Below are 18,839 nucleotides of genomic sequence, written 5' to 3' on the forward strand. Positions count from 1 at the left end.
AGAGAGAGCTCACTATATAGGGATCATAGATCAGTATGCAGTGAATCCGAGTCCGCATCTCCTTCAGAAAAATGGGGTGCGCATGTTATAGGACCCCCAGGTTTACCCATGTACTCTAACTGAACTCATTGAACATTCTCAACTCTTGTATCTTTATTTATAACACAATTCTAGATCTGTATTAAGAATATCTTAATGCTGTAGCCAACATTGATAACAATACCATGGCAGCGCAAATGAACGTAGCAATGGCTTCATCCACATACAATCACAACCTGCAGCAAGGCAGAAAGGAATATTTGCATTTGCAGCCATTTTGTCCAATTTTCTGCCATATTCATATTCACATGACCTATGAGACGTAACCTATGCTCTCAGATTAATTTTGACACAGATATGGTTATTAGTAAAAATCCAGTAAAACAGGATCTTAATACACAACAGGAGCAAAATGTATCAGGGAAGGGCTCTGGCCTGTACATCATGATGCAAATATAGGACATAGCTCAATTTGTATTATGTATTGGTGAGTTCACATAGAGATGTTTGCCATTGATGGCTATTCTACTGCTGTAAACACTCTCATCCTAAAGAGAACACATACATGTTTGGTGAATTAGATCTGTATGTGCTCAATAGAGATGGGCGACACTCCCAAGTTTTGTTTGGGGTGGATTGGGTTCCTGATTTGTTTCAGGTCGAAGAAGTTTGGATAGAAACAGAAGTGACTTTATTATATTGGGGGGTCTCTTCAGACCTTCGTCCAGTGCTTTCCTGGTAACGTCATGAACCTGGGCTTACCACTGAGGCATTTGATTGGGCATGCCAAGTGTCATGATGTCACAGTAACATGCCTCAGTGGTCACCCCAGGAACATGACTATTAGGAGTAGGGCCGGAGCCTCCGCAATGCTGTGCAGAGATTGCTGGCCCTCTCCTCTCTACGCTCTCGGTTCCCTGCTTCCAGGTCTTGGGAGGCTGATTGGAACCTCTGCAGCGATGTGCGGGGATAGCCGGTCTCCTCCTTAGTTGGTCCAGGGACTTCTGGTATTTTAGCAATAGCGTCGGGCTGGAGCCTATTTAACATGGGCTCTTGCTCCGGACCCCCCCTGGCTACTCAGTGTGCCTGGTTCTTGATAGTAAGCATCTCCTATTGTCTGTTTGCCTCGTTTTCTGACCCATTGCTTTGACCTCTGACTCTGCCTCCTGACCTTTGAACTGTGCCTGCTTCTGTTGAATACCCCGGCTTACCTTTAGATCTCTGCTCCCTGAACCTGATTTTTGTACTGCTCTGCTCTCTTGTTACTGACTCGGCTTGTTTGACCTTCCCTCTGGATTATCCTCTGTACTGCGCTGCCCTCTCATGGATGACCCAGATTGGACGACTATGCTTTGATACTTTGCTGCCACCTGTTAACTACTCTGATGATCTGCTGGTAAGAGTTCCCAGATTCTGATTCTGCTGTGATTTGTGGTACGCCATGTGTCTGGCTTTCCCTGACCTGTACCTCTCTGCCTGGCAGTGCCGCCAAGTTCATCCCCACCATCTGGGGCCCTGGTGAACACCACTGTGGGGTTGGAGTTGCTCCGGGTGGTGTTGGATGCATGGCGCCGTGTTTTGCCATTTTGATCAGTGTGTCTAGTATTGGTTCTCACTATCGGCTCAGAACTGCATCTGCTATCCTAACAATGACTTTACCAAGGATACCAAGGGAGAGCGCCAGATGAATGAGTATCAATGTTTTTTTTTTTATTTTTTTGATACCTCATCCTATTATACAATGGGGTCTGAAGAGACCCCAGAATATAATAATTTCACTTCCACTTCTATCCAAACATGTTTGACCTGAAATAAATCAGGGACCCGAGCTACCCAAACTGAAACAAAACGAATCTTGGGAGTTTCGCCCATCTCTAATGAGTACGTACAGATCTGACTCACCAAACACGTATGCGTTCTCTTTAGGAAAAGGGAAATATGTTGCCATCAGACACCGTTGGTGGTGGCTTATCCCTGAGAACAAAAACATCTCCCTGATCCACATCTCCTCCGACAAGGATACAGATGAGAGACCCCCCATAAACAGTAGATTACATTATCTGGTTTGGCCAGTTTACCTCTAATGTGTATGGCCAGGTTGAGACTTTAGGTTGTGAAGGTCCTAGCACTACGAAAAAGCAGAATGTAATGCACATCTCAGAAACCTTGTGATATACTGGCACAAAGACAATGCCGTAAGTAGGTCAATGCATAATTGATACGTCTTGTCACCAGTGTACGGCTGGTATCATACAAGCATATTACTGCTCCGTGTAGGAGCAGTATATTTAGTGCCAATGATGGATCATGAATAGCAGTATATTTAGAGCCAGTGATGGATCGGATGCCATCCTGCGATATTTGGACAGGCTTTCACTAAGATGAGATAGGCTTTACTGATCTCATAGAATTGGATGCGACCTGTTCTTGGCACTAGATGTGCTGCACATTCATAATGCTCTAGTACATCCATGTGAAACCTTACCTACAGGAACTTGGAGCTGGAGTCCTCCAACACCTGCAGTACATATGTCTACATGACATGCATTAATTTTTTCTATGTGGATTCAGCAAAGTTGTCTGAGGCTTTCACTGCACACCACTAGGTCAGGAATGAGTGACTTGTAGTCAAGGATATGTCTTTCTGATCTATCTAATTCTCCAGGTAAAGCCCCTGCAAGTGATGCATGTCAGGGCCGAGGGGCAGAATCTATTAGTTGTGAATTACTGCTATAATCGGTATGGTTTGGCATCTTTTTTATTTCTTGTCCCAGCAACCAACAAATATCTATTTGAGATTTTCTGGCCATAAGCCCCTTAGAAATTCTTTCGAGGGGTGTAATGTTGCACTGGCTGGTTCATTACTTTGTATGAGCATTGGTTACCTATTAGGGGATGTGTGTGTATTTACCCCACCTATCTACGTGAGAAGGACAACCTCATAAATCCTAGGATCTCCAATACATAGAAATAGCAGATGTCATACTCACATTAACCAGCAGTGTCATGGTTAATGGAGTCTTACTGCGGCTTTTTTAAGCTTGTTCTGCTCCTGGAGTCTTCTGGTCTTTTCACAGCAGCTGCTTTCGGTGGAGACTGAGCGACCTTCTGTTCGGTCTCTCCTGTGTCTGAAGATATCAACCAAGGGAAGGAGAGGGAGAGAGGGGATGGAGAAGGTGCAGGAGTTGATCTTTATCTCAGTTCTTGGTCTTTACAACAAAGACACATAAGTGGAAATGGATGTAATGAGCTTGGACAATCTTACAATTGGTACATGATGCTCCGTCACAAACATTTACTGGCATTAGTACAATATGGAAAAGATAAAACAAAGAGAAACAGGAGCTATTCATGAAGCTTCTTCATCTTAACATTGTACTATCCGTCTCTCCAAGTATGACTAATAACAGATGTCCTTCATACTTCAGTTAGCTGTAGGTAAAAGATTAGGGGCACTAGCTATGATGTCCTCATGTCGTAATAGGATATATGGATAGGAGCTGTTACCATAAGGCAAATCCTTATAAACCACCTGTATTATGATGTCCTCATGTCGTAATAGGATATATGGATAGGAGCTGTTACCATAAGGCAAATCCTTATAAACCACCTGTATTATGATGTCCTCATGTCGTAATAGGATATATGGATAGGAGCTGGTACCATAAGGCAAATCCTTATAAACCACCTGTATTATGGTGTCCTTACATCGTAATAGGATATATGATAGGAGTTGTTACCATGAGGCAAACCCTTGTAAACCACCTGTATTATACATGTTATCATCCTATGGCTTGCTGGATCAGTTTTCCATATTTTTATCTTGCCTTGTCTTAAAACGGAAGTGGTCCATATCCATCAATGGATTGGATGACCATGATAGGACTTCAGCAAAGACAGAATAAATCTCCAGAAGAGTCTCTTAAAATATCAGATCAGATGGGCTACTATATCTCCTTAGGGAGACGTCACCTTTGCAAGCCAACTTACAGCGTGAAGAGTCTCACAGATCATATATGCTTTACTGGAGCTCTCATGGCTTAATAAGACTCCACACACCTAAATGGTGGTTCTCTCCCTATGGAGTGACGATATCCCCCCAACCCTGTCTAAGCCTCTCACCTCTGCCAGGTCAGTCCTCTCTGCGCCAAGCTGATGAGATGCAACACATCGAAACAGCTGTCCTTGGATGAAGGACTGCCTTGTATAATCCCAACATCATTGCAAACAAAGGCCTCTGAGAAGGTCGGCATGATGTTAAAGGGAGCGCCCTCTATTGGTTTGCTTGACTGAGACTCTGTCTTCCTAATTACATCATGGAAGATAGACTTGCACATTCTCAGTGAGCGCCCTCTATTGGTGTGCATTCTTGAGGCAGTGGCATCCTAATTACATCATGGAAGTCAGATTTGCATATTCTTCCCATGTAATTTATCTTTGGGAGTCTTACAGACCGACTGATGGTGCTAGAGTAAGTTTTCCTTCTTTCATCAAGAAAAACTTATCTGCGTATACCTTTCCTTGAAACATCAGGTGTAATGAGAGCGCAAGTAACAAATATTAGACTGTTGGAGATACAATAGATGAAGTCCATTGATAAAATAGTGATAAGTTCTTGAGTACGTTCTATAGCATTGTAGAAAATTCTAGTTCTTCAGCGGCGCGAAAAGTCCTGGAAGGTAAGAATGGGAACTTTGTGGTTTCTGTCAGTCCTATGCAGAAACTGTGTGGACACCATTATAGTTTATACGCAGTACGTGGGTTTCTGCGGGTAACTGCTTTTTAAGCAGACAGGGTTTCCACCTTTTGGGTCCCCATGTGGACCCAAAAATCGGAAATCCAAATGTTAGTGTGATCCTAGAGTAAGTCCTTAGGCTGCAGTGAAAGCAGTGCAAGCTGGATGAATGATAATCCCTAAAACCAAGGAATGCCTCTAAAGTTGCACATCAACCATGTCAAAAAGCAAAGCAAGGTGTACCCACAGTCTTACCCATCAGATGTGGCCCTGCAAATCTGGCAACAGAACCCAGTCCCGTAGATAGATTGTACAATAACGCCGCGTATACGATCCAGGCTCCCATTGAAATTAATGGGAGCTTTTACGGCGCGCAAAGTCTCACACGCCGTATATGTGCCACATCACGCGGCACGTTACTCCGTGTGAATAGACCCTAATACCTCCATTGCTGAGATATTGCCATTTTGCAGCTTTACTTCTTCTTTACATACTGACAAAAACACTAATATCTCAGCAATGGAGGCAGTGATGTATAAGGGGTAGACACTGCTTGATTCAGGTGAATCTGCCCTATCTATCTGCGGGGTTGGGTTGATATGCTGGTTCTGGGGACAGACTTTAAAATAAATGGGCCTTGCAAATGGTGGACTGGATGTAATCTCAGAAATAAGGTTGTATTTACTGTAGATTCCAACCCAAAAGGAAAAAAAAATGTTTAATGCCCCCAGAATAGACCTGTGAGACTCCATACATCTCAGCCCCCTCCAACAATTCACTTTTCTTTTGAAATGAAGTTGCCATAATGGTACCCAGAAGAACAACAGAGGTACTTGCAGCAGAACTTGATGCATCCATAGTAAAAACATATTCTGATTTGCCCGAGCCCTCATTGGGTTGCAGTTATTTTTCCTTTCTCAATATCCCTGGTTCATTTTGCTCCAGAAGTGCATTGGTACATTAGAGAAAGCTGGCAAGAGGAAATTGTCTCCAGGTTACCGTCATACTATCCATCACTATTATAAAACCTCTACCCATGCAAATATGGTTGGATTGATGCAGCCAAAACCTATTGCTCCAAGTGTTATAGTGTAGGAGTGCAAATCACTGCCATGGCTATGATGACATGATGGGAATTTTAGTTTTGCAATGGTCACTGCTATAGAATATTCATTGCCAACCTTACTCTGATACCATTTACATTGTAAACGTATAGTAGCTGACCCATAGATCATGTGAATATCTCCTTAGCTCCATGCATAATATTGCTACAGAAAAGCAGGACATAACCCTGGTAGGCACATGCACTGCTCCTGTACATCACCTAGTCCATCTGATTAAAGTGGGGCTCATGGCATCAATGGTCTCCACTCCTTATCCCCTGATCAATTTAATAAAAAGCAAATGAAATAACGTTAAGATGGTTGTTCTCAGGACTGAAGGACTTACAAGAGGCACTGTATAACACAGAAACAAGAGTGTACACATTCAGGAGTCACTCATATATGGACTATGCTATGTCTTCTGGTTTATTGACTGACAACCATATTCACTCTCACTTTCATACAGCTGGCATGGTTGAAAAAATATCTCATGTTGCAGTAAAAGGTCTGTAGTGAATGACAGAAGGGTAGGGTAAAGATTTTTAGAATGTTCAACCAAAACCGATCTTTTTCACGATTTTAGAGTGAAGGTACAAAAGAAAGAAAGAAAGAAAGAAAGAAAGAAAGAAAGAAAGAAAGAAAGAAAGAAAGAAAGAAAGAAAGAAAGAAAGAAAGAAAGAAAGGAAAGAAAGGAAAGAAAGGAAAGAAAGAAAGATTTATACTCCCTACCTGATAAAAAGACTATATACCGTATATACTCGAGTATAAGCCGACCCCCCTAATTTTACCACAAAAAAACTGGGAACACTTATTGACTTGAGTATAAGCCGAGGGGGGGAAATGCAGCAGCTGCTGGAAAATTTAAAAAATTAAAATGGTCGGAGTTTTTGGGTGCAGTAGGTGCTGGGTGCTGGGGAAGGGGAGGGGGTGTTTTGGTGTCTGTCTGCCCCTTCCCTGAGCTTGAGGACTTGTTTTTTTTTTCCCCCACTTGGAATTCAGTCTGGCTGAATATAGGGGATCTGCAGTGCTCCTATTAACCCCTTCCCGACGGAACAGGAGCACTGCACATCCCCTATATTCAGTAGACCGGGCACTGTCAGACACAGGGATACCTAATGTGTTTGTGTTTCACAATCTATTTGTACTTTTATATGTATTCTAGGGAAAGGAGGGATTTACAACTTTTATTTACTTTATTTTTTTATATTTTTTTAAAGCTTTTTTTTCACTATTTTATGGGAGATTATATACATTAACATTGTGGCTGGTCATAGACACCCCTCCCAAAAAAAAATAAAAAAAATTTCTTTTTACTCGACTCGAGTATAAGCCGAGGGGGGCTTTTTCAGCACAAAAACTGGGCTTATACTCGAGTATATAAATATATATATATATATATATATATATATATATATATATATGCAACTCCCATTATGCAACCAAAGATCGTTGTGTCACTCTGTAACTCCTTCACTCATGTTCACACAAGTGAATGGAGTCACATTGCGAACTGAGGGTGCTGCGACCATCACAAAAAGTTGAGCAATCTTTGACTTTGTGCAACTAGAAGTCATGGTAGTAGCCCCCACTCACTAACATGAGTGAAGTCGCAGGCTAGGCTGGGCGAGACAGTGATCTTTGGTTGTGCAACGAGAGTCATGGCCAAAGTTGCTGTGTGGCCCTAGCCTTAAAGAGTTGTTCAGCCTTTACTCTCCTGTATATAGATTTTGGCATTTATTAGGTGCACTAATAACACTATGTTCGGGGGCAGAGTGGCTCCACTGAACCAGCCATTCACAAATATGCGTTACACAAGTGAAATGTGATGGGGTGGGCAAGAATTCCTTTTCCTGAGTAGTTAGAAGGTGGAGCCCAGTAGTTCCTAAAAAGTGACTTTATTTGTATCTTTATTTTAGATCCCCTTATCTTCTATGTAAACCCTGGTGAAATGGAGTTATTGGACTTAGCATCTCATAGTTACTCCACAATCTCTTGGTCAAGGAGGTAGACATGTGGCGAAGAAACAGTGGCACCATGAACCCACCAAAGAGTATTGATACACAAAGAGAAAAACTACTTCTACTTCTTTTAACATTTTCCACAAGTGATCTCCACATCCACCACCACTGATCTTAGGAATGAATGGGCTCTGGACTGGTATTTGTGGAGTCGGTACATCTCCATTAAAATCAATTTGAGTTATGGAACCCAATCAAAAGACTCACATCAATGGTTGGTCCTATAGTTGGGGCCCTCACCTTTCAGATTTTTAAGACTTGGCTTATTAGCATTGGCTAGGGGTCTATGGTTGAGGTTACACAGACACAGAGGAACCTGAGCATCTACATCCCATACCTCAATAGGTCGGTCCTTCTTCCGTGGTGGTTTATGTATAGGGGTCTTTTCCAGTATAACTATTCCACCATCATCTTCTTCTTCTTCATCTGAAATAACTTCCTGTATCTCATATGATGAGTTAATGGTTGTCTCACACTGATCCACCTCAACAACTATGTCCACACCAAGCTACACATTGAATAAATATGAATAGTGTCAAACAGCAGTGCACATAAAGGACAGATTATCCAGTATCTAATGTTAGTCAATGCACTTCAGGTCAACCAAAGCCTCTACATAAAGAAAGTTAGCTCGAGTCACAAAAATCCAGATGGGTAAAGCTAATGAGCTTCAGTTCTATGATAAAACCACACAGGACTTCTGCAAAAGTTTTAGTTTAGGGTGAGCAAACTAACTGGGTTACTGTGGAATATTTGTTGTTGGTTGCCAGATCAGGTTAATGATTGTGATTGTCTAATCTGCTTCATCTTTAATTTTTGGATTTATATAATAAAAAAAATCTGTTTTTTCTATATAAATGTGCAGATATTTTTCTTATGGTTACAATGATGAAAATTATTATTATTATTATTATTTTTAAAGCTATGCAAAGTAATCATGGAAATAAATTCAAAATATGATATTAGTGATGCTGTCACCCATGTCTAGTACCTGTACCCATGTCTAGCACCTACACCCATGTCTGGTAACCTGTACCCATGTCCAGGATCTGTACCCATGTCTGGTACCTAAACCCATGTCTGGCACCTGTACTCATGTCTGGAACCTGTACTCATGTCTAGTATCTGTACCCATGTCTAGTACCTGTACCCATGTCTAGCACCTACACCCATGCCTGGTACCTGTACCCATGTCTAGCACCTACACCCATGCCTGGTACCTGTACCCATGTCTAGCACCTACACCCATGCCTGGTACCTGTACCCATGTCTAGCACCTACACCCATGCCTGGTACCTGTACCCATGTCTAGCACCTACACCCATGCCTGGTACCTGTACCCATGTCTAGTATCTGTACCCATGTCCAGTACCTGTACCCATGTCTAGCACCTAAATTCATGCCTGGTACCTGTACACATCTGATACCTACATTCATGTCTAGTATCTGTATCTTTGTCTAGTACCTACACTCATGTCTAATATATGTACCCATGTACGGTGCCTACACCATTACCAAGTACATACACACATGTCTAGTACCTGTACCTATTTCTGGTACCTACACCCATGTTTAGTACTAGAGATGAGCGAGTAGTGAAATATTCGAGGTTCGATATTCGTTCCGAGTAGAGCCTCAATATTCAACTACTCGATCGAATATCAAATCCCATTATAGTCTATGGGAAAAAATACTCGTTTCAGGGGAAACCACTATTTGACTAAAGGAGAGTCACCAAGTCCACGAGTAGCGGGAGGAGGAGTGTTTAGGAGGAGTGCTGTGCAGTTAAAGTGTATGGACCCCATAGACTATAACGGGTCCGTGCGCTTTAACTGCACAGCACTTGCAGTTGCGCTGACATTCAGTTCAGGGAGGTAGGGGGTCCTACTGCGGACTCATTCCGGACAGGAGGCAAGCGCTAATGTGAACTTACTCGTCCTGCAGAGCCAGCATTGATTGTCTGAATGCTATACAGTGTACAGCATTCGGCCAATCAACACTTGTTCTGCCGGAGGCTCGTCTGTGACGAAGCGGAGTCTAAGATCGGACCACAGTAGTCTCCAGTGTGGTCCGATCTTAGACTCCGCCTCCTCACAGACGAGCCTCCAGCAGAACCAGTGTTGATTGGCCGAATGCTGTACACTGTATAGCATTCGGCCAATCAATGCTGTTTCTGCAGGACCAGTAAGTTCACATTAGCGCTTGCCTAAAATTGTCTAAAGTAAATTCACCAAGAAGTGGCATAAAGTTAGACGAAATTCTCTAAAGATGCGGCAAATTTACATTCCAACATGAGCCACTGTGATAAATTTGGCACAACTAGCCTGGTTCAATTCTATCTACATTAAAGTGTTAAAAAAAATATGCCCCAATATCTCCATTTGGTGATATTTTTAGAAAAGTTGCTCCAAAAACAGGGTGCACAGATGTATTTATAATCTGGCGTAGGATAGGAGTTGGGCATAATCCAATGCTATCATTAGATAGAGATGGGAATCTTCAAGTGAACCTTTTCCAGATATTAGTCTTCTTTTCCATAGTTCATATTAACAAACATCACTCTCTTTTATAAGTGGATCTAACTGGATGCCAGGGAACTAGACTCGTGGTTAGTGGGAATCACACTGTTCAGACATTAAAGGAATTCTACCATCACACAAAAGTCACATTCAAGTATTTAAGGGGTTTTCCTGACACAAAATTTAGTTTTCATACAGATGACCTATCCACAGGATGGGTCATCAATATATGACTGATACCTGGACCCTGAATAGTCTCCGGGTACCAGAAGCTGCTAGTGGATGGGTGGCACGTACAGCACCATTCCTATTCAATTAATAGGAGCAGCGCTAAAGTTCACCGAGACCACCACTATGCAGTGGACGGGGCTGTTGGGCCGTTCCTATTACTTGTACTGCACGTCATCTGGGTGCCAGATGCTCCTAAAACAGATGTTCTGTGTAAGTATAGGTGTCAGATCACATAATGAAGACCTATCTTGTGACTAGATCATCAGCATGAAAACTTAGTTTGCATCTGGAAAAGCCCTTTAAATCACTTCATGTTACTATTTTGTAAAAGCAAGAAACTAGAACAGATCATATATTCACCATTTTACAGCTGACATTGAAAAATGGATAACCCTGGCTATTACAGTATATAGATATCACATACTGAGCTCTCTGCCTGGGAACCCTAGCTATAAGATTAAGGGGTTATCCAGGGATCATAAAAGTTCTCTGGTGACAGGGATCGTGATATAAAAGTGGTTCAGTCTCCCTTGATCTTCCATTATTGGGCAGTGGCTCTGATTCTCTTTGCCAGAACTATAGGATGACCTCACTATAGAATAAGGCAATGACCAAGACCTTTTATTGGTTCCAGGGATTGGTGTTATCCTATAGGGCCAGCAACATGGAGAACCGGAGCAGTAAATATAGACGCTTATTAATGTTATTACTATCCCTGCTTTTATTCTCCCTAGATAACCTCTTTAAGTCAGAGAGTCAATGTAAAGAGTGTCTCCCAGTCTGGAGGACTCAACATGACCATGTATTACATTATCTTATTCTGGGTGCCTAATGATACGGTTTCCCCTGCAGAGGCCACTATGGGAGTTCAGCCACTTTGTATCTACCATCCATTGCTTGCCTAACGCTAAGTTCACACCTGCATTGGGGTTTCTGTTCTATGGATCCGCACAGGGACCTGAACGCTTTAAAAAGCGGTCACCCGCAGCCCCCAGTGACTAAATACGTGCTGGTGATGGTAGATTCCCTTTAATACACAACATGGTGGTTACAAGGCTTCAACATTTCCATGCAGATCTGTAACACTTACATCAGAGACCCAAAACATAGGCACATAGAGAAAAAAAAAGATAAAAAATATTAAATCTGTTTTCTCCATAAACAAAGAAAAGCCAATCATTCTTGTATTTTTACAGTGTATTTTACTAGTTGGTAACTGCAAAACTGCCACATCAAAGAAAGCATGCGAACCGCACAAGAGCACTGCCTGCAAGGCTCCATACACATGAATGTGCGCCTTGTCAGCGTGCTAGCTATGTGTCTAATGGCTAGCACACCAACCCATTATGTTCTATAGCCCTATACACACCATTGTATGTTCATGGGACCATATGGGGAGCTGTGAACCCAGGACAAGACCGGTCCTATTTCTGTCTGTTTACTGCTGGTAATGAATCGGTCATTGGAGGGTATGGACGATAAATGGATATCATGTGCCTACTGTCATGTTTCTCCACACACCCATACATGCACATGTTCGTGTGCATGTAGCCTTAGGATCCATCCTGGCTGTGTTTGGGGTGTACATCCAGTCTAATGTATTGTTCTTATGTAGGCAAATTCATTCAGCCATTTCTCTAGAGACTACCACCCTTGCCAAAATTATGGGAAAGGGGTTTTCTGGGACTTGGATGGCCCATCCTTAGGATAAGTCATCAATATCAGACTGGTGAAATTCTGACTCCTGACACAACCCTGTCCTGGGGGATGCCTGGCTAAATGCCCCTTTCATTGTTTACTATGTACTTTGCCTATTAGGCTAGGCTTACACTACTGTTATTTAATGTCCATTGCTCTTGTCCTTCCCAGAATGGCAACGGACATTAAAAGGACATATGCAGAAAAAGCCCCCTCCGTTGGCCGCATTAACCTCAAAGTAAAAAACATGCTAGAAGCTTTATTCCTTCATGTTTTCCTTTTTTGATGGAAGAAAAAGTTGTGCATGACAGCGTCCGTCATTTTATTTACATTAGAGTCATTGGGACTGGACACAGACAGAGGGGGATCCATCTGTGTCTGTTAGGGCTCTTTCACACGGGGTGCGGTGGGGCGGATTTTGACCATATTTTGACTCGGGGAGCCAAGTCAAAATATGGTCAAAACCCGCCTGCCACGATGTCGCGGTCGCGGCTTCCCCCACCCTGGAGTCGGCTCCAATGAATGGGCCGACGCTGGAGGTTGCGGCTGCCAGGCGGAAGCCGTGGCAAAGCGAACCGCAGAATCCGCCTGAAGAAAGGGCAGCTCGCTTCTTTTTTTCCGCTATCGGCAGTTGCCGATAGTGGTAAAAAGAACTCTAGTGGTTTCCATAGACCACCATTGTAAAGGGGCGGATTATTACGTGGATTCCGCTGTCAAAATCCGCCCCTTTAGCCCCGTGTGAACTAGCCCTTACTCTGCTACAGTTCATGTACTGTTAACAAGAACAACATTAGTGTGAACTACCCCTTACAGTTCACTCCAGCTTTGTCGAACTGAGCTGTAATCCCAGGCACAACCACTAGGGAATGTATGGTGCTGTGCCTGGTAAACAGTGAAGGGGATGCAGTGCTTGCTTTTGTTCAGCTCATCATCTGACCCCCACCAATCTGATATTGACAACCTATTCTAAGGTCACCAATATCAAAGTCTCAGAGAACCCCTCTAAACGCTCTAGATTTACCATGAAAAAACCCTCATCATCATCTTTAGTCCACTAAGGCCCAGGTCACATCTGCGTTTGGCAAATCCGTTAGAAATCAGTCATTGAAATCTTCAAAAACGGTTTTTGAACTGTCCGGATTAAAATCCATTCATTTCAATGAGTTTTAAAAGTAATCGCATGTATCAGTTCATGTCAGTTCCATCTGGTTTCCGCTTTATTGTGCGGAGCGAAAAGTGGAACTTGCAGGACTTTGTCTCCGCACTAATAATAAAGATTCCAGACGGACAGCAAACAATCCATTTTTTTTTTATTTATTTATTTATTTATTTTTAACACTGAGGTCTATGGAAAATGGATCACAAAGGGGTTACAAACAGATAGCAATCAGTTTGTGTCCTTTTTGCAATCCGTTTTTCCCTTTGCACATGCTCATAATGAAGAAGGGGGAAGGAAAAAACCCAAATTGGTCAAAAACGGACAAACGGATTACAAACGACACAAATGGTCAGGTTTTTTTGAACTGACACCCATTGACTAATCTGTCTAAAAAAACAGATTCAGGTATCTGCTGTTTAATCCTTTTTGTACCAAACTGTTTTTCTCTTATAACGGTTTGCAAGTGGACGGATACCAGATACAGATGTGAACCCAGCCTAAGCCCTCGTTCACATCTGTGTTTGGATTCCGTCTGGGGAGTCGGCATGAGGACCCCTCAAACAGAATACCAAACGCAATTGCAAGCACTGGTGCAGTAAAAGCACACAGACCCTATAGACTATAATGGGGTCCGTGTGCTTGCCGCCAGATCTCCGCAAGGATCATGCGGACAGGAAAGTAGTTCTCAATCTACTTTCCTGTCCGCTTGATTCTTGCGGGCGGCAAGCACACGGACCCCATTATAGTCTATGGGGTCCATGTGCTTTTACAACACAGCCCTTGCAATTGCGTTTGGTATTGCATTCGGGGGGGTCCCCATGCGGACTCCCCTGGATGGAATCCAAACGCAGATGTGAACAGGGCATAAGCCTGTGTATAGAAGCAGATAAAATTACAATGCTGGTTTATTACATATCAGATATGTGCGATGTGTATTTCCGATCGAGTGTAACTTGAGATTTCAGACAATATCCTAGTGATGTCCTGTCTAACCACAGGCTTCCGAGGAAAAGGAGACTGAAAAACAATGACTGCAAGGGAAAGCCATATGAGCCACATCACGCCTATACTTTTTGTAGTAACACTTTTTTTGTATAGAGTAATCCAAAATTTAGGCTGAAGACACATATTGAGTGTTTGGGGTTTTTTGATGCAGATTTAGCTTCTTTTGTAGCCAAAGCCAAGAGAGGTTACGTTATTCCCTTATATTTCTCATTCCTTTTGAATTCACTCACTTTGACTTGAAAAAACTTGGTTAGCAGGTCACCAGAATGACTAAATAATATGTCCAGATGACCAGATTTTTTCATCTCAGATATTCCAAGCTCCTGTAGAATCCATGTAGCTACAGTAGATGTGGTCACGGCTTTCATGTCCATCCCTCCCTAAACACAGTGGATATCATACCCTGAAAACAATTCATTTTTGTATAGCTAGCCCGATTTCTCTCCCCACCAGCGATCAGCTGCAGGTATAATGTAGCATTTAGAGATGAGCGAACAGTGTTCTATCGAACTCATGTTCGATCGGATATTAGGCTGTTCGGCATGTTCGAATCGAATCGAACACCGCGTGGTAAAGTGCGCCATTACTCGATTCCCCTCCCACCTTCCCTGGCGCCTTTTTTGCTCCAATAACAGCGCAGGGTAGGTGGGACAGGAACTACGACACCGGTGACGTTGAAAAAAGTAGGCAAAACCCATTGGCTGCCGAAAACATGTGACCTCTAATTTAAAAGAACAGCGCCGCCCAGGTTCGCGTCATTCTGAGCTTGCAATTCACCGGGGACGGAGGTTTCCGTCCAGCTAGCTAGGGCTTAGATTCTGGGTAGGCAGGGACAGGCTAGGATAGGAAGGAGAAGACAACCAACAGCTCTTATAAGAGCTAAATTCCAGGGAGAAGCTTGTCAGTGTAACGTGGCACTGACGGGCTCAATCGCCGCAACCCAGCTTTCCCAGGATCCTGAATGGAATACACTGTCAGTGTATTCCCGTATACCCGATATATACCCCGATACCCGTTCCAACGGTGTGCCCCCCCACCTTCACCCCAGAAATACCCTGCAAGTCCCCTAGCAATAGAATTGGGGCTATATACACCCACAATTTTTACTACTGGTATACAGTGCCATTGTCTGACTGGGAATTCAAAGAATATATTGGGAATACAAATACCCTCATTTCTTGCTACTGCCATATAGTGCCAGTGTCTGACTGGGAATTCAAAGAATATATTGGGGTTACGTGCACCCACAATTTTTACTACTGGTATACAGTGCCATTGTCTGACTGGGAATTCAAAGAATATATTGGGGTTATAAATACCCTCATTTCTTGCTACTGCCATATAGTGCCAGTTTCTGACTGGTAATTCAAAGAATATATTGGGGTTACGTGCACCCACAATTTTTACTACTGGTATACAGTGCCATTGTCTGACTGGGAATTCAAAGAGTATATTGGGAATACAAATACCCTCATTTCTTGCTACTGCCATATAGTGCCAGTTTCTGACTGGTAATTCAAAGAATATATTGGGGTTACGTGCACCCACAATTTTTACTACTGGTATACAGTGCCATTGTCTGACTGGGAATTCAAAGAATATATTGGGGTTATAAATACCCTCATTTCTTGCTACTGCCATATAGTGCCAGTTTCTGACTGGTAATTCAAAGAATATATTGGGGTTACGTGCACCCACAATTTTTACTACTGGTATACAGTGCCATTGTCTGACTGGGAATTCAAAGAGTATATTGGGAATACAAATACCCTCATTTCTTGCTACTGCCATATAGTGCCAGTGTCTGACTGGGAATTCAAAGAATATATTGGGGTTACGTGCACCCACAATTTTTACTACTGGTATACAGTGCCAATTTCTAACTAGGAATTCAAAATGCGCAAGGCTCCCGGAAAGGGACGTGGACGAGGCCGTGGGCGAGGTCGGGGGAATGGTTCTGGGGAGCAAGGTAGCAGTGAAGCCACAGGGCGTCCCGTGCCTACTCCTGTGGGGCAGCAAGCATTGCGCCACTCCACAGTGCCAGGGTTGCTTGCCACATTAACTAAACTGCAGGGTACAAACCTTAGTAGGCCCGAGAACCAGGAACAGGTCTTGCAATGGCTGTCAGAGAACGCTTACAGCACATTGTCCAGCAGCCAGTCAGACTCTGCCTCCTCTCCTCCTATTACCCAACAGTCTTGTCTTCCTTCCTCCCAAAATTCCGAAGCTTTACAGAACAATAACCCAAACTGTCCCTGCTCCCCAGAGCTGTTCTCCGCTCCTTTCATTGTCCCTCAACCTGCCTCTCCACGTCACGATTCCACGAACCTAACAGAGGAGCATCTGTGTCCAGATGCTCAAACACTAGAGTCTCCTCCATCTCCGTTCGATTTGGTGGTGGATGACCAGCAACCCACCCTCATCGACGATGATGTGACGCAGTTGCCGTCAGGGCATCCAGTTGACCGGCGCATTGTGCGGGAGGAGGAGATGAGACAGGAGTTGGAAGAGGAAGTGGTGGATGATGAGGACACTGACCCGACCTGGACAGGGGGGATGTCAAGCGGGGAAAGTAGTGTGGATGTTGAGGCAGGTGCAGCACCAAAAAGGGTAGCTAGAGGCAGAGGCAGAGGTCAGCAGCTTAGGCGAAGCCAGGCCACACCCGGAATCTCCCAAGATGTTCCAGTTCGTACCCAGCCCCGAAAAACTCCCACCTCGAGGGCACGTTTCTCGAAGGTGTGGAGTTTTTTCAAGGAATGCGCCGAGGACAGATATAGTGTTGTCTGCACAATTTGCCTCTCGAAATTGATTAGGGGCTCTGAGAAGAGCAACCTGTCCACCACTTCAATGCGCCGTCATTTGGAATCCAAGCACTGGAATCAGTGGCAGGCAGCAACGGCAGGACAAAGGCCGCCTGCCGTTCACGCCACTGCCACTGCCTCTGCCACTGCCTCTGCCTCTGCCACTGCCACTGCTGACTGTTCTGGCGATGCACTCCAGAGGACGAGCCAGGACACCACTTCATCTGCCTCCGCCACTTTGTTGACTTCTACCTCATCCTCCCCTGGTCCTGTCTTATCTCCTTCTCCTGCACCATCAAAGGCACCATCAGGCGTTTCTTTACAACAACCCACCATCTCTCAGACATTGGAGCGGCGGCAGAAATACACTGCTAACCACCCACACGCGCAAGCCTTGAACGCCAACATCGCTAAACTGCTGGCCCAGGAGATGTTGGCGTTCCGGCTTGTTGAAACTCCCGCCTTCCTGGACCTGATGGCAACTGCGGCACCTCGCTATGCCGTCCCTAGCCGTCACTACTTCTCCCGGTGTGCCGTCCCCGCCTTGCACCAGCACGTGTCACTCAACATCAGGCGGGCCCTTAGTTCCGCGCTTTGCACAAAGGTCCACTTGACCACCGACGCGTGGACAAGTGCATGCGGACAGGGACGCTACATTTCACTGACGGCACACTGGGTGAATGTAGTTGAGGCTGGGACTGCTTCCCAAACTGGCCCGGTGTACCTCGTCTCCCCGCCTAACATTCCTGGCAGGGACACGAGAAGAACACCCCCCTCCTCCTCCTCCTCTACCGCCTCCTCCTCCGCCACCGCCTCCTCCTCCGCCACCGCCTCCTCCTCCGCTGTTAGATTGACCCCAGCTACGAGTTGGAAACGTTGCAGCACTGGCGTTGGTAGACGTCAGCAGGCTGTGCTGAAGCTGATCAGCTTGGGGGACAGACAGCACACTGCCTCCGAGGTGAGGGATGCCCTCCTCGATGAGACGGCAATATGGTTTGAGCCGCTGCACCTGGGCCCAGGCATGGTCGTTTGTGATAACGGCCGGAACCTGGTAGCAGCTCTGGAGCTTGCCGGACTCCAACATGTTCCATGCCTGGCCCACGTCTTCAACCTAGTGGTGCAACGTTTCCTAAAGAGCTACCCCAATGTTCCAGAGCTACTGGTGAAAGTGCGGCGCATGTGCGCCCACTTTCGCAAGTCGACAGTAGCCGCTGCTAGCTTAAAATCTCTCCAGCAACGCCTGCATGTGCCACAACACCGGCTTTTGTGCGACGTCCCCACACGCTGGAACTCAACGTTTCAGATGTTGAATAGAGTGGTTGAGCAGCAGAGACCTTTGATGGAATACCAGCTACAAAACCCTAGGGTGCCACAAAGTCAGCTGCCTCAGTTTCACATCCATGAGTGGCCATGGATGAGAGACCTTTGTGACATCCTACGGGTCTTTGAGGAGTCCACAAGGAGGGTGAGCTCTGAGGATGCGATGGTGAGCCTTACAATCCCGCTCTTGTGTGTTCTGAGAGAATCCCTG

The 18,839-nt window shown here is 44.5% G+C and overlaps 1 protein-coding gene across 5 annotated transcripts in view; it reads right to left on the minus strand.

The window, feature by feature from the left end:
• The window catches only part of REEP1 (receptor accessory protein 1), a 75,431-nt gene that overhangs the window by 6,238 nt on the left and 50,354 nt on the right, over positions 1-18,839 (minus strand). For 3 of the 5 annotated variants that reach the window (XM_075261273.1, XM_075261265.1, XM_075261286.1), the window contains one exon: positions 8,233-8,387. In XM_075261273.1, coding sequence (XP_075117374.1) covers positions 8,233-8,387 — 155 coding nt within the window. Of the gene's footprint in view, positions 1-3,029; positions 3,168-6,098; positions 6,156-8,232; positions 8,388-18,839 lie in introns of all 5 variants that reach the window. The other 2 variants (XM_075261282.1, XM_075261290.1) reach the window with 2 other exon arrangements.

Source organism: Leptodactylus fuscus, chromosome 1 (genome assembly GCF_031893055.1).
Source record: "Leptodactylus fuscus isolate aLepFus1 chromosome 1, aLepFus1.hap2, whole genome shotgun sequence".
Taxonomy (NCBI): domain Eukaryota; kingdom Metazoa; phylum Chordata; class Amphibia; order Anura; family Leptodactylidae; genus Leptodactylus; species Leptodactylus fuscus.